The sequence below is a fragment of the Pseudonaja textilis genome, chromosome 1 (assembly GCF_049901715.1).
Source record: "Pseudonaja textilis isolate UNSWEBS1 chromosome 1, rPseTex1.2, whole genome shotgun sequence".
In the NCBI taxonomy this organism is placed as follows: Eukaryota; Metazoa; Chordata; class Lepidosauria; order Squamata; family Elapidae; genus Pseudonaja; species Pseudonaja textilis.
In genome coordinates, this window is record NC_141990.1 from 218,238,990 (window position 1) to 218,254,256 (window position 15,267).

The window sequence follows — 15,267 nt, forward strand, 5'->3', positions numbered from 1 at the left end:
GGGTTGCCCAGAGTCCTGGGAAGCAGTGGCAAGTGCCAAGCCCAGCCCTCAACTCCTAGAGCACCAGGACTTCACAGCCCAGCCCTGTTTCCCTGAAGGGGCACCCAGCTGTGCTTACCTCCTCTGCTGTGCTGACTCTCCTTGGCCAGGTTGCTCCTGGTGGGTGTGGAAGGGCAAAGAATGTTGGTAGGAGGGAGGCCCGCTCCCTCTCCTTGCAAGAAACCTGGCTTTGTAACCAAAGCATCCTCAGTGATAGGATGGAGACCACCAGGAGAGGAGGGGGCAATGGGATGGTGAAAGGGCAGCAGGGCTGCTGGTGGTCAAGTACTAAGGTAGGACTCCCCTCAGACCCTCTCTCCCACTCATAATCTCCTTTCTTCCTTTCCTTTCCTTTTCGTTCTTTCCTTCCTCTTTCCTCCCCTCCCTTCTTCCTGCCTCCCTCCTCCTCATTCCCATTCTTTCCTTCCTTCCTTCCTCCCTCCACCTTCCTTCTCTGCCTCCGTCGTCATTCCCATCTTCCTTCCTTCCTTCTTTTCTTCCTTCCTTCCTCTTTCCCTCCCTCCACCTTCCTTCCCTGCTTCTCTCCTTCTCTTTCCCATCTCCTTCCTCCCTTTGCACTCAGGAAGGGATGAGGGAAGGGAGAGAGATTGGCAGTGCTGCCGGAGGCCATGTTGCTGGATGCTGTGGCTTTCCCATGCAGGGGCGGGGCAGTCCTAGTAAAAGGGAAACACTCGTGTGCTGCGAAGCTGGGCTAGCAAGTGAGCCATGGAAGTGCTGGTGGTGGGTACAGAGCTGATCTACAACTTGGTGATGGCCAACTGGGATGCTCAGCCCTGCCCCCCTGGATATGTGCATAGGAGGAGGTGAGCACACGGAGGCAGGCTGAGTGAAAAGGAAGCAGTCAGAATTCAGTCAGGCTGCAGGGCAAGATAGCCACCAGGGATGCCAGGTTTCACATGCTCACCATCTCCTATGCATGCACCTATGGCATGGTGGGGGGATGGCTCCTCGCTGGCTCCAGGGCACCATGCAGATCTAAGGCTGACAGCATACTAGCCGGGATGGCCATCACCATGCTATAGATCAGCGCCTGGCTGGCCTGGGCCGGTTCAAGGCACCATGGGCCAGTCCTTCGCTGTTTACAGGGCAGCCCCATGGGCCAGACCCAACCACATCATGGGCCTAGTCCACGGGTCTTGTGTTTAACAATCCTGTCTAGAATTTCACCCATTATAGTTTTTAAATACAAGATAAATACATCCTAAGAGCAAAGACAAAGGATAATAATTGTTCAGGATGCAGAGCAATGCAAACACAGCTAGAAGTTATACAAATGAAGCAGTCACTCCATTACCTCATTATGTGACATTTATGTCAGAATCGGCTACATTGGTGTAATTATATGTATTTTTCTTCTTCATCACCTCCTCCTATCAGACATCACAGAATATGCAGCCAGCACCAACCCTCAATTTCAGTACAAGATTATGAAAACAATAGTAGTAAAGAAGCTATGTTTATACTTTTCCCCCATATGAAAGTTTCCTACTGGACAAAAATATGCAGGTACTAATGTCATTCTTAAGCCATACCATTCAAGGACCAGGATTACTTTCTTTCTAATAAGCACTGACAAGTATTTTAAATGTATGAATTTTGGTTAGATTTTTTTCAAAATGAGAACACAAACACACACACAAAACACAGGACAGGCATTGAACCTTGGGCAGCCTGATGGTGTAATTTGCAGGGGTGCCACAGAAACAAGTTCAGCCACAAAACAGGTTGACCGTGCCTTCCCACAAGATAAAACTTTATTGTGTAGTTTCAGGAGAACAGGACTGCTAGGATTCACAGCTTACAATGCTGAGCACATCCTATTTCACACAACATTGCTCCACCACTCAATGACAACCTTCTGAATTGACCTTATTTAACTCAAACAGAAAAGGGATTTTTCCCAACCTGTCTTTCTTTATTATCTCTATCTTTGATAATACTTTGATTCAGTGGACTTCTAAAAACATTGTTTTCTGTGAAGAAGCCAACCTTTAAGCTGCTTTTTTTTAAAAAAAAAAAATTCTTTCAATTTTTTTAGACTTCCGCAGGAGGACAGGGAGAAGACACCTCTTGCTTTCTTGCTGAAGAGAAGCTATCTAAGGAGCTGCAAGACCTCACTGCACCCGTTCAGTGAAATTCTCTGGGAAAACTCCCCGGCATTGGTCAAATGCTTTGTGCTGAAGCCAATCAGATTCTTTCACGCCCATCAGCCATCCTTCATCCTGGCAAGAGACAGAAGAAAAAGAGAAAATGTTGGTACAACAAACACCAGGCACTATTTGTCTCTAAGTTCACTGAAACTGAATTAAATCAAGTGATAAAGTTGATGAAATTATTATCAGTAATCGCAGCACTTGTGAATAACCCTTGTGTTCCTTCTCATCCTTCTGGGGTGCTTGCAAGCAGAAGTGCAGTACAGTCATATTCTTTTCCCATAGTTGTTCCTGCAACTGGGATTTTAAGGCAGGCTATTCCCAACCTAGAGGCAATACTGAGTCTTCATGATGAAAATCACCATATCTTATGGCAATGAACTCTACAAGTTCATTGTGCCTTGTATGGAACATTGGTTTCTTTGGTCTGCTCCAAAGCCCTTTCCAGTAGTTTGATACTTGGTCTTAGTGTGTTAAAAACTGAAAGGGAAATTTCCTTTCCTTTTCCTTGCCATGTATGATTTTATATGTATTTATCTTCCTCAGGTTGACTTTCCCCCAAGTTAAATAGTCCTACCTACACAGGCTCTGACCTGCCAGTCATTGTGGATATGCCCTTATATAGGAGTCCTATCTCAGAGCCAACCAGCAGCTTAGGCGGGTTGAGAATGGATCCAGCAGCAAACTGGAAAAACAGTGGAGACCTTTTCTATGCATCAGTTCATCAATGCATGAAAGAGAAGACTGAAATAGGCTGGTGACCAACCTGGCCCGCTGCAGGGCTGCTTCCTTCCATCTAGCCATAGAGTTCTGTGTCTCCAAGAACATTTCTTCTTTGATTGCTAGAGAGAAAACATCCTTCCCCAGCAGCCAATATTCCCCACTTTTTGGCTCTAGTAAAAGTATTGATCTCATCGAGGTATTCCATAAGGTTGATATTCCTATCATGAAAACCCACTGCCTCTCTCCATAGTGTTCCTAGCTTTGCCTCCAATACTGCAACTTCTGACTGCTGGAAGGAAGGGGGCAGCAATGCTGTCCAGCTAGTGTTTGGCTAAAGGAGAGTTCAAAGCACAGAAGAGCTACCTCTAATAAAAGAATCTGGTCAACTAATGGTCAAAATTAAATTGGTGCTAGATATGGGTCAATAGAATTTATGTGTGAGGTGGGTGGACTTAGATTTCTTGTGGCAACGCAATGATTCCAAACTTATGACACATTTAATCCCGCTTTCCAGCTCAGTCTGCTTTTCTCCTACAGAATTCAAGCAAGCAGAAGTGACCCTATGTGCACAGCTACCCAGAGAACTGGAGGAAAGGTTCCAAAACTGAACAAAGCCTTTTACAGATGAGGCATCCTTTGTAATGTTTGATGCAATGCTAATGTTTGCAATGAGACTATAGGAAAAAGCATGCAAACAAAAAGTACAATTGACTAAGAAACGTTTCTATTTTCAGCTCACTCTCTTTACAAAAATGAATGAATGCAATAAAGACCTATAAGAACACAGTGCCATCTACTGGCATTCAAAAACAGCATGAACAAGACAGAGGAGAAAAAAATATGGCACTGATAGCCACCATCACAATTTGTAGACGTTTGTAGGGCAGAGAGGTATGAAAAGCAAATATGAAATTAGAAAAGAGCAGAGAGTACAATGGTGGGTACATCAATTCACTTTTTAAAAGGTAAATTAAATTACCTTGAGATAATTAAGAGATCCTTTTTTAATACTTAGAAAATATGTTGCTGGGCAATGAGACTCTCCATTCTACTATTCTGATTGCCTTTTTCTGATCTAATAGGGTAAACCTAATATTACAGACTAATAGTTAAATATAGTATAATTTAAAAAATAACACTAAAAAAGGATAACCTCCTTAGTTGGATATTGAATTGGATTAGGAAATGCAATAATCCATATTCATCTTCTTATACCATAAGGTAAAGGTAAAGGTTCCCCTCACACATATGTGCTAGTCGTTCATGACTCCATTTCTCAGTTTCAAAGCCAAAGAACCAGCGTTGTCTGAAGATGTCTCCGTGGTCATGTGGTCAGCATGACTAAATGCCAAAGGCACATGGAATGCTGTTACCTTCCCACCAAAGGTGGACCCTATTTTTCTATTTGCATATTTTACGTGCTTTCGAACTGCTAGGTTGGCACAAGCTGGGACAAGTCATAGGCGCTCACCCCGTTATGCGGCACTAGGGATTCGAACTGCTGAACTGCCGACCTTTCGATTGACAAGCTCGGCATCTTAGCCACTGAGCCACCATGTCCCTTCTTATACCATAGATCTCTATTAAACCACATCCTTCTCATGCAATATTTGCTTCCACATAGGAAAATATCATTTTAAAGAAATAGACTATTATTTGAAGAAACAGAGATTTACTCATTATCTTATCTATCAAGAGGTTAAACTGAAATGTTTGACTTGCTGAAGGTCACATAGCATGCTTCAGTTCAGAATGCAGATTTGATCCGAAATCTTTTTGAAACTGGACAAATGTGGGTCTTACCAAACCATGTTAGTTATGAGACACACCTATCGCATTATTACCCTACCTGCTCATCTGGATTTTCAAATGGAATCACCAAGACCACATCTCCAGCCTTCAGCTGCAATTCATCATTGTCAGTAGCTGTGTAATCATGCATGGCTTGTACCTGCACAAGAATATTGGTTCCACAGTTAAGGATTAAGGGGGAGATCTTGTTTCATATCCATACATATCTAGTGCAGCTGAACCCTTACATACTAACTACGCTGCAGTCTATCTGCTGTTCCATTTCTCCTTAATCTGTTCAGTATTCAGGAATACAGACTATTTTTGGATAGAATCTGTTACTGAATTTCTAAAATCTAATACTTATTTTATCTTATCATGTATATGTATAATTTATATATGTGTGTGACTATGTATGTATATTATATATGTGTGTGTGTATCTTTCTTCTTTCAACAGACAATAATTTACCTGCAACTGGTAAGTTTCCTGTATCCAAACTAAACTCATTTAAAATTGTGCACTGAGTTATCATAAAGGGCTGAGTCTATTTTCCATTTTACAGCTTTATTTATTCAAAACAATAGAATGAAATGGTGCATCTTCATCATAGAAACTTACCTTAAAGAGAAACCCTGGTGGCATGTCAGACCTCTCAGAGACGGCTGTATTCTCATCAGTCCCATTAACTGTGGCAGGGACATTCTCCACAACTACAGTTGGCAGAGGACTCTGAAGAAAATAAAAACAGGGTTAAAGACACCAGAGTTAGGCCCAATTGAGAAAAGAATATAGAGCAAACCCCTCCCTGTAGCCATTTCTGAACATGAATCCTTTATTCAAATATTCATTAGGTGTCAGTATTTTTAGGTATGAGGGGAGGCTGAGGTAAATAGAATGACTTATGAAGAGATGGAAAGGAAACCATAGAAGGCAATAAATTGTAGAGGGAAATTGGTGTCCGTAAAGATTAATGGAGTAAATAACAGATTCTGTTATTACAAGACATTTAGATTTGTAGTAATAGGCAGAAATTCTGGTCAATTTTCTCCTTTAAAAAAAACAAAACCTAAAATCAGTTTTGGTGTTTATCACAAATATCTAATTTCTGGGTCCTCAGAATTATTCTCAAACCCAGCAATAACAGCTGTTAGTGATTTTGTAAGGGTATCCAATTGTAACTAGACATGCTGAATAAATGAAAGTTAGACTCAGCAATGAAAAAGGGGTGTTTTTTAATATATATAATTTTATATATATATCCAGATGTTGGGCACACATAAAAATTCCAAGATGATTAACTGGTACTGAAGCAAATATATTCTTCCTAATTCAAATGAATTGCAAATGCTGCAGGAATATGTTTAACTGTTTGCATCGAAGAGGCAACCATCTATGGATGAATAATGGGCTTTGTTCTATGGTCCAAATCAACAGAGTCTCCAATCAGGGATTCAATCCACAGCTCAGAAAAGCTAAATATTTTATCTTCAATAGGCTCACATCTGCTCATATTAAATGTGAACAACGGTTAGGGGAGAACGAGACCCCTCCTCCCTCTCCCTTCCCTACTGTCTTACTGAGGCAGATCCTGAATCAGTTTCGGGTTTAGCAGCTGCTTCAGCTCCAGCTGTTCCTCCTTTGCCAGCTCCCTCAGCCTCAGCAGGAGTGGCTTCTGTAGACTGCAACACAAAAGCAGTTAAACTCCTGGATCTCAAAGTGTTTTACCAATCCCATGCCTTTGCAGAGAATTGTATGACTGTTTTTAGGGCTGGTCTGAACTATTAATTTCTGAAGGTCAAAGCTGAACTGGATTGATCTGTTAAATGAATATGGATGTGGTTAAATCCATGCTGCAAGTTGTTTAAGATCAATAGACTCCCAATTTGTGTACTGTATTGGCAAGTATTACCATTGCATTACCTTCATGAGAAGCAAATAGTTTTAGGCTAGAATATTAGCTTTTTATTAAATTCTTAGAGTTGGCTTGTCTGGGTCGAGTTCATATGTCCTCTAATATTTCTATACATGAGATTTAAATGAATCTTTTCAGTCCCTGCTGTACTGTTTCTCTTTTTGTAAAAAAAAAAAAAACAGAAGCATGATTTGACTATTTGTATGAAAGCTAACCAATTAAGATTGTGTCAACCTTACTTACCCTAATCCTAACCCTAATCCTAAATCAAGAGCATGTCCAGTATTTTCTGATTTCCATAAAACTGCAAAATTGTCAGAGGTTTTTTTCCCCATCATCATTATAACTGCTGAACAAAACTCCACATTGGTGACAGGAAGGGCATCCGGCCAGTAAACACTCGGCTCCATTCAGTTGCCCAGACTCCATCCCCACAAGGGATGGAGTCATTAAAGGAAGAGTAAGTATCATTATTGTTTCTATTCATGTGAAACCTACCATATCTGTTCTATTTCTCTTAAATAAAATATTTGAATGTGGCTGAAAAGAGACTGGAGAACTAAAAAGGAATTATTATTATTAATTTTATTATTATTAAATAATTTTTATTGAACTTTCCCACACTTTAAACACTCATATACAATCTTCACAGCATTGTGACATCAACTTTTCCATTTAGGTCAATATACATATTTACATTAATTTTTGTTTCTACTGTCTAACCAATTATACCACTTCTCCCAGACCGTATAGTATTCCATATCTTCTCAATCTTGCAGTTCCAATGCGCATTTGACCATTTCTGCACAATCCATTACTTTCTTTATTATCATACTATCGGGGGGTGGGTGGGGGGTGTTACTATCTAGTTTCCAACACTGTGCGTAAGTTATTCTTGCCGCTGTCAATATATGTATTATAATATATTTAATTTCTTTCTTAAATACTTCTCTAATTATTCCTAAGAGAAACATTTCAGGTTTTAGTTCAATTTGGAGACCAATAATTTCCTGCAACCAATTCCTTATTTTATTCCAATATTTTCCTGCTTCGGGGAAGGACCACCACATGTGAAAGAAGGTACCTTGTTTGTACGTACATTTCCAGCATTCTGGACTCATGTTTGAATATATTTTAGCCAATCTTGCTGGTGCTAGATGCTAATGGTAAAACATTTTATAAAGATTTTCCTTATAGGCAGCAGCCAGTGTTGGGAATTATGATTAATTTTAATTTGGCAATAAGTTTTCTTTTAACAGAACCTGCTCCTTTTTAAAAAAAGCTGTTAAGCAAATCATCATGATCATTATGCGAAGCCAGCTTCCGCAATGACTGGGTTTTGTTTTGTTTTTGCTGGAAATCACATGAACACAGGCTGTTGTAACTGGTTATAAATGTGTGCCAGCTGCCAAGCACCCGAATTGTGATCACATGACTGTGTGGGCTGCGTGATGATTGTGAGCATGAGTACAAGTTATCAGTCACTTTATCCAAAATTGCTGTAATTTTCAAACCAACATCATGAGAAGCTCATTAAGACAGCCTGCACAAATTTGTTCCACCTCTTTTTTAAAGCCATTAATTAAAAAGTAGTATTTTTGTTGCCAAAAGTAATGTTGTTTTGTTGGTGGTGGGTAATGTTCCTGACACTTGAGTCACAACTTTAGTGTTATGAGAAAAAAATTCTACTCTGCACTATGAATAGCCTCCTTCATTTAATAATGTCTTTTTCTCAAACAACCTTTTAACCTCCAAACAAAACATAAATTGTTAATATATTGAGAAGCTTGAATATTTCTAAAAAGAAATATAATTTCTGAAATCAGGACAATGGGATATTCTATAATATACCTTAGTATAGATTACCTTACTATACTAAATTAAGTACTATGATATATATTACTACAAGGTAATACACCAGCTTTTATTATAGCCAGGGGGAGGGGATTCTAAAATCCCAAATTAAAGAAGTTATTATCCCCCAACTATAGATTTAGGATTTTCTTTTCTTAGTATGTAGTAAATGAAATGAATGCCCATGCAAACTTAAAATCAAAAGTCTCCCTCAAGCCTGAGTTGAGTTCTGGTGAACTATTTTCATAAACAAATTAGCATTTTCTTAAACTGTCCTGAATGGTTCAAAGAAGAGTGGTATATAAATCTTGGTACAATTTATATTTGTAATCAGTAAGAATTTTTATGGATACAGTTGGCATTTTTCAAATGTTCGGGAACAACTTTAAAAATTCAAAAGGCAAGTTATAAAAGGACATCCATCCCAAAGATGGTTATAAACTATTACAAGATGTTCCAAATAAAATCACTGTAGAACTTTAATTTCATTAAACCCTGTCCTGTCAATTTGATAGGAATTAAATTCTAATTTCATTGGAAGTGAAGTGTGCTAAGTAAATAAGGCCAAAGAAAACCAGGAATCAGGTAACTCCTGGTATGGAGCACAGCAATCAAGAAGGACATTTCTGAACATTTTTTAATTTAACCTTTTTTTATTTAACTAGCTGATAACCTGGGTGGGCTGATTGGCCAGCCTACTGCAAATGCACTATTGCTAAAATTATCAGCAGGAAATGAATCCATAAATTCCACTGGCTGAAGGGATTTTTTTTCTAGGCAGATATATAAAATTTAAGGAAAAGAGAGAAACAAAAATTGGGCAACCAGGAGAGAAAGTAATGGGTATGAGAAGATACAATAATGAAAAATCCTGTGAGAAGACGGACAGTGAAAATGCTCCAGAGTAATTAGATGTATTGGGCTGATAAGAATCAAATGCTTTATATTTTAGATAATTAATAGGGGAAAGGTAATGCAATGTTATGTATGCAACCAATCCCGTAGCAAAAGCGTGAATTTTTTTCACTGAGGGTGGGGGAGAGAGAATGGGAAACGCATGCAATGTTAATAATATAGCAGTGCTATATTTAATCGTTTTATTAAACATATTTGTATGTCACCACAACTAAAAATGACTCAGTGGCTCACGTAAAAAATATAATGCAAAATAAACCCCATATAAAAATTAAAAAAATACAACAACCCTACAAAAATAGAAAGAGAATAACAGATGGCAACAACAACTCAAATCAGGGCAGGCTCTCTCTCTCTCAAAAAAGCTAGTTCTTTAAAAACCTGCAGAAAACCAACAGAGAGGGAGATAACCAGGGGTGGGTTTCTATTGGTTCTGTCCACCTCTGTAGAACAGGTAGCTCTGAAGAGCAGCAGACATAGAACCAGTTCTATGTCTGCTGATGTTTTTGCCCACCTGCCCACCTGGGCTCTCACCTGATCTTTATTTCCTGATTTTTCAACTTCAGCTGCCGAATGAGGCACAGCTGCAGTTAAAAAAAGCAGGAAAAGAGGGCTGTTTCAAAGGCCGTGTCTCTGCACACAGCATGCTGATGACGATTTACAGGCGCACGGCTCACAGCGTGCAGGGAAACTCGTAAATCCCGAACCGGTAGTTAACCCTGTCATATCTCACCCCTGGAGATAATCCAATCTCCCCAGGGAGGCTATTTCACAATATTGGCTTAGCGGGGGAGGCCTTCTTCCCCAATCAACTCCAAACTTCCTTAAATATGTATTTCTCTGGGGTCCTTGCTGCTCTGTGTGCTTGGTTGAAAAACTACAAATATTCTCTTCTCTAAATATTTCTGTCATTTTATGTAGACTCTCATTATATTGCTGATTCTATTTTAAAAGGATGCTTGGCTTTTATCTCTAGTTGTCCTTTCCCCTTAAAATCAAAATCTTGCTGGAATATAAAGAATTAAATCTGAATAAAGAAACACTGTAGTCTGCACATCCACCGTAAAGAAAATCAGATTTCCAGTGATTTCCTTGATATTACTGAAAACTTTTATTTTATCCTAAATAGATCTGAAGGACAGATTCTGAAATAACTTCCCTCCAATGTCTGGGATTGATATCTCCATTTCTAACTCAGTGTCTACTCATCATAAATATCATTTTTTTCTAGGAGAAGAAAGCATGGAACACCCATTAGTAAAATACAGTTTAGAGTGACAATTTTATATTCCCATTGAAGATGGTTCAGAATTGTGTGAAATTTAAAGTGGACCTAGGGTTTCATTGATACTGATATTTAATGGAGGAAAACTATCAATAACTAATAAGTCACAGTCCAAATAGCATAATAAAAACACAACTTGAAATTAAGTGTGCTATACACAGCAATCATGTTCAATAATAATTGCAATCCCACTGTTAAAGCTATTACTATATATCTATATAATCTGATGATCCCTTTATCATTACATCAGAAAACAATAGCTAGAACTAAACATTACAAATGAGAGGAAATCAGAACAATGCTTTTAAAAATATAAGACCATACAGAAGTAAATTATTAATAGCTGATAAGCACTGATTCTAAAATGCCCAAATATATTAACAAGATTAAAGATTTGATAGCACTTGATATGATACCATTGTCAACTTCATTTCAACACAAACTTAGAAACAGTGATAGATACCACAGAGTACCATGATACGAAACAAGAACTGTTGAGACACTACCAGATGCAATCTAAACCAACAAAGAAAACTGTACTACCAAAGGCATTTTATCACTGGAAAGCCAGTTTGGTATAGTCATTAAGGCAACAGGTTAGAAACTGGGAGACCGTGAGTTCTGGCCCTGCCTTAGCACAAAGCTAGCTCTGTGGTCTTGGGCCACAAACTTTCTCTCAGCCTTAGGAAGAAGGTAATGGCAAACCATATACCAGAGGTGGTATTCAGCAGCTTCTGACCAGTTCTAGAGAATGGTAGCAGAAATTTTGAGTAGTTAGGAGAACCGGCAAATACTACCTCTGACTGGAGATTTTACAGTATCCTTCCCCTACCACACCCACCAAGCCATACCCACAGAACCAGTAGTAAAAACAATGTGAATCCCACCACTGCCATATATACATATACATATACATATACATATGCATAAACATATATATTTGTTTTCTTAAGTTTTCGCAGGTACTTACATGTATGGTATTCAGCTTTGTTCGGGTGTTTTCCCATGTCATTGTTGTTGTGCTTTTAAAGTTGTAGCAACGTTTTGGCAGAATGTCATCTGCCATCATCAGGCTTCTGTATTGTGTCCGTCTGTGAGTCAGGCCCCCACAGTTGTTTCAGTTTACTGAATATGTATATACGTATATGTATGTGTGTGTGTGTGTGTGTGTGTGTGTGTACAAAGTACTTATATATATAAAGTACTATGTATACTTATAAAACATATTTCCTTTTAAGAAGTAATTCTATGTCTCTAGAGTACCATGGGATGCATTGAACTTTCTCCAGAACACAAGAGAGATCTGTTCAAAAATTCTATCATCCTTGCCAATTTCCAAAGCAACAGCTGGAATATCTGAGATCGAATGGCCACAATGGGAATGTGGGAGATGAAATGACATCAGAAAACCCCAAGGTTTCCTCCATACCTCTGCCACGTTTTCAATACAAAAGGAAATTTTGACAGCCATTGCTCACAATATTTTCTAACTAAAATATAAAAACAATAAAATAATGTTGTTCCTTATACTACTAAATTTGCCAGAGGTTTCTAATGCGAGAGTATCTGACTAAGCAACTAGATTGCTCTACTGTCAATGAAAATAGAGGCTCAAGATACACACAACTGTCTTTGCATAATAATGGTGCAAAATAGCATTTACAAACACCAAGTGTTACATCATAATTTTACAGTGAAAGTTGTATTAATAGAAATCTTACCTCCCATAAATCCCAAGAGAAAGACTAAGCATAGCAAAAAGCAATGGGGAAAAAAGCATTAAGTCTTTATTATTTCAAACAACATAAAAAGTGCAAACATATCAAATGGCCACAAAATGTTTAGCAATGTCATATATTGAAGCTAAGTAACGTAGTTTATAATTTTGGATATTCCATTAGTAGTAGTTAAGATTTGAAACCGTTAGAAACAGATCTTCCTGGAGATAATTATTCTATGTCAGGGGTGTTAAATTCACAGTCCAGGGGCTGGATGCTTCAGTGGTGGCCATGTCCACCCCCATTTTAGCAAAGGGGAAAATAGTCATGATACATCATATGACAACAACATGACGATGTGAGTTTGACATCCCTGTTCTATGTGGTCAGTAGACACTGACCTACTGCCCATGATCAATCAATTTCAGTAGCTGAGTTCTTTAAATATTTCAGTACTCAAAAGGGGGAAGATGGCAGATAAGATGGATGGATAGAATCAAAGAAATGTACTTCAAAGAAATCTGAGTTACACTAAATACAGTGCAAGATGAAGAGTGTTTGCCTATGCAATCATCATGAGCATCTAACTCAATGGCATCTAACTAATAATAATCTATGGTATGCCTGATAACTATTTCAGGCTTAGCCAAATCTTTAATATTGCAACTTGGCTAAAGACAAACCATTATTCCCCTCTCCAACCCTTTGCGCTGCCTGTAATACAAGATAGGAATATTCTAAGAAATAATGAATGTGAAGCTCTTAAATACTTTAAATAAACACCAAATATTACTGCTGATCGACAAGATATATGCAAGACTCAAGTATGTGTTTTAATCACCAAGAGTTCATCTGTCACACCATACAATTCTCCCCATAAGAACCCATAAAGTCTTTACTGCCTGGTCATGGAGCAAAGGAATGACAGTGAGTGAACCAACCTGAGTAGCAGGTGTGGGAGACTTCCCTACAAGGTTGTTATCTGGTTTAATGGGATCAAAATCCAAATCCAATAGGCTGGCTCCCTCCTGGAAAGACCCAGGGGCATCAAACTTGGCAGCATTAAAGGAAAAAAATCAGTATTTTTAAACAGTTAGGCAGTTTAAAAAGATTGAGGGTATGCGGAAGATGTTATCTGCAAACTGAAGGTACAAAAATGTTATATATTAAATATATATTCATATATGTTGGTTGGCTATAATGTGCTTAATACTTCTGCAAATAATCGATCGTAAAATTCAAGTATTAACATTTTACAAAGTTCAGGCACTGCATTTGTTATGCCACTGTCCTAGGCTGTCTATTAGAACAATTTTGAAGTTCCATACATCCAAACAATGACTCTTTGACTCTCTCAGGCTTCACTGCTTCAAACCTATGGTGGACCTACAATTTCCAGCACAACTGTTATCTTGATACCACATTTCTGGTTAAAATAAAATGGAATAGCACCTTCTGTGAAAACCTCTAATTTAGTCTCACAATGTTTCTGTAACCAACATCTATTTCTTTCTTTAGAACCTGAAATGGCATAGGACTTCCTGCCTGGGCAGGGGGTTGGACTAGAGGACCTCCAAGGTCCATTCCAACTCTGTTATTCTGTATCTGAGTGGTTTCTCTACTATTCTATCATATTTAGATAGCTTGCTTACTGGGTTCGTATTTTCAACCATCATAAATTACAGAATACCATAAACATTCAGGTTATATTGCATCCAACAAGACAGAAACACCAGCATCCTCTTATTATCAAGCAGATCATATAATCTTACCAATTTATATTATTAAACAACATTTTCAAAATCCTGCTTAATGTAATGTAAAAAACCTAAATCATTTCCTAATTTCTACTGGGTAAATCAAAATAATTGTCAACACCAAATCTCTACCAAAAAACCATAAATGTATCAGTTGATGGATATCTGGTATATTTCAACTAAAGCAATCTAACTCTCGATTATTACATAGTATATTATTATAATTTCTTAATGTTTACTTTTTTATAAAAAGAAGAAAACCCACTGAAATCCATTCAACTGAGATGTTTCCTGTTCCTTCACCTCCACAATATAAGCATTAAACATTCATAGTTAACCTGAACTTTAAGGGTTCTGACAACAGTTTCTTTGGAAATAAGGTCCAATTTTTAAGCTTTGTGTACATGAAATAAAATTTTAAAATGAGGTCACAGCCATGCTGGAATCTTACCTGTTACTTGCACCAGTTGTTGAAGTATCTTCCTCCTTGATAATTTTCTCTATCTTCCTAAATAATTGACCCAGCTAAAAATAGAAATGTGCCCATATACCTTTCGCTCCCCCCCGCCCCCCACTTAGCCACTAAAAATTCAACTTGTTTTCTAAGTATACTTTCCAGTTCAAGTGGCCTATACTCTGAATTTGTCCCAGTCAGAATGCTCTGTTTATGCAAGGGTTTTTACACAAATATGTACAATACAAAACATGGCATAAAAATGCTTGAGGCATGCTACAGGGAAAGGATAGGAGCAGACAAGGATAGAAAGATTGATCAGTGGCCTACGGCTTTCTCAAACATTAAAGTATAGACAAGTTTTGCAACTGTAGTTCCTGAATGGAAGCAATTCTGTCAAAAAAAGTTCAAATTGTCTATTTTTTATCTTCAAACTAAAATAGCAACGCTTGCTTGCATGTTTAATACACAGGCATAAATTTGTCTTCTGTCTGTCACTGAGAAACACATTTGAGGTGACATGCTTACTCCAACCATATATGGGAGATTTTAAGGGCTAGAATCTTTGTAAATCAGCATATACTTTAGGAAAAATAGCAACCCAGAAGATGTCTTGGTTTTTTTTTTCTCGTGTCTTTTCCC

The 15,267-nt window shown here is 38.1% G+C and overlaps 1 protein-coding gene across 31 annotated transcripts in view; it reads right to left on the reverse strand.

The window, feature by feature from the left end:
- Window positions 1-1,785: 1,785 nt before the first annotated feature.
- The window catches only part of BIN1 (bridging integrator 1), a 109,528-nt gene continuing 96,046 nt past the window's right edge, over window positions 1,786-15,267 (reverse strand). For 12 of the 31 annotated variants that reach the window (XM_026707974.2, XM_087920504.1, XM_026707970.2 and 9 more), the window contains 4 exons: window positions 6,308-6,409; window positions 5,349-5,459; window positions 4,786-4,887; window positions 1,786-2,282 (listed from right to left, as the gene is read on the reverse strand). In XM_026707974.2, coding sequence (XP_026563759.1) covers window positions 2,175-2,282; window positions 4,786-4,887; window positions 5,349-5,459; window positions 6,308-6,409 — 423 coding nt within the window. In that variant the 3' untranslated portion in view covers window positions 1,786-2,174. Of the gene's footprint in view, window positions 2,283-4,785; window positions 4,888-5,348; window positions 5,460-6,307; window positions 6,410-12,417; window positions 12,442-13,355; window positions 13,467-15,267 lie in introns of all 31 variants that reach the window. The other 19 variants (XM_087920495.1, XM_087920489.1, XM_087920500.1 and 16 more) reach the window with 2 other exon arrangements.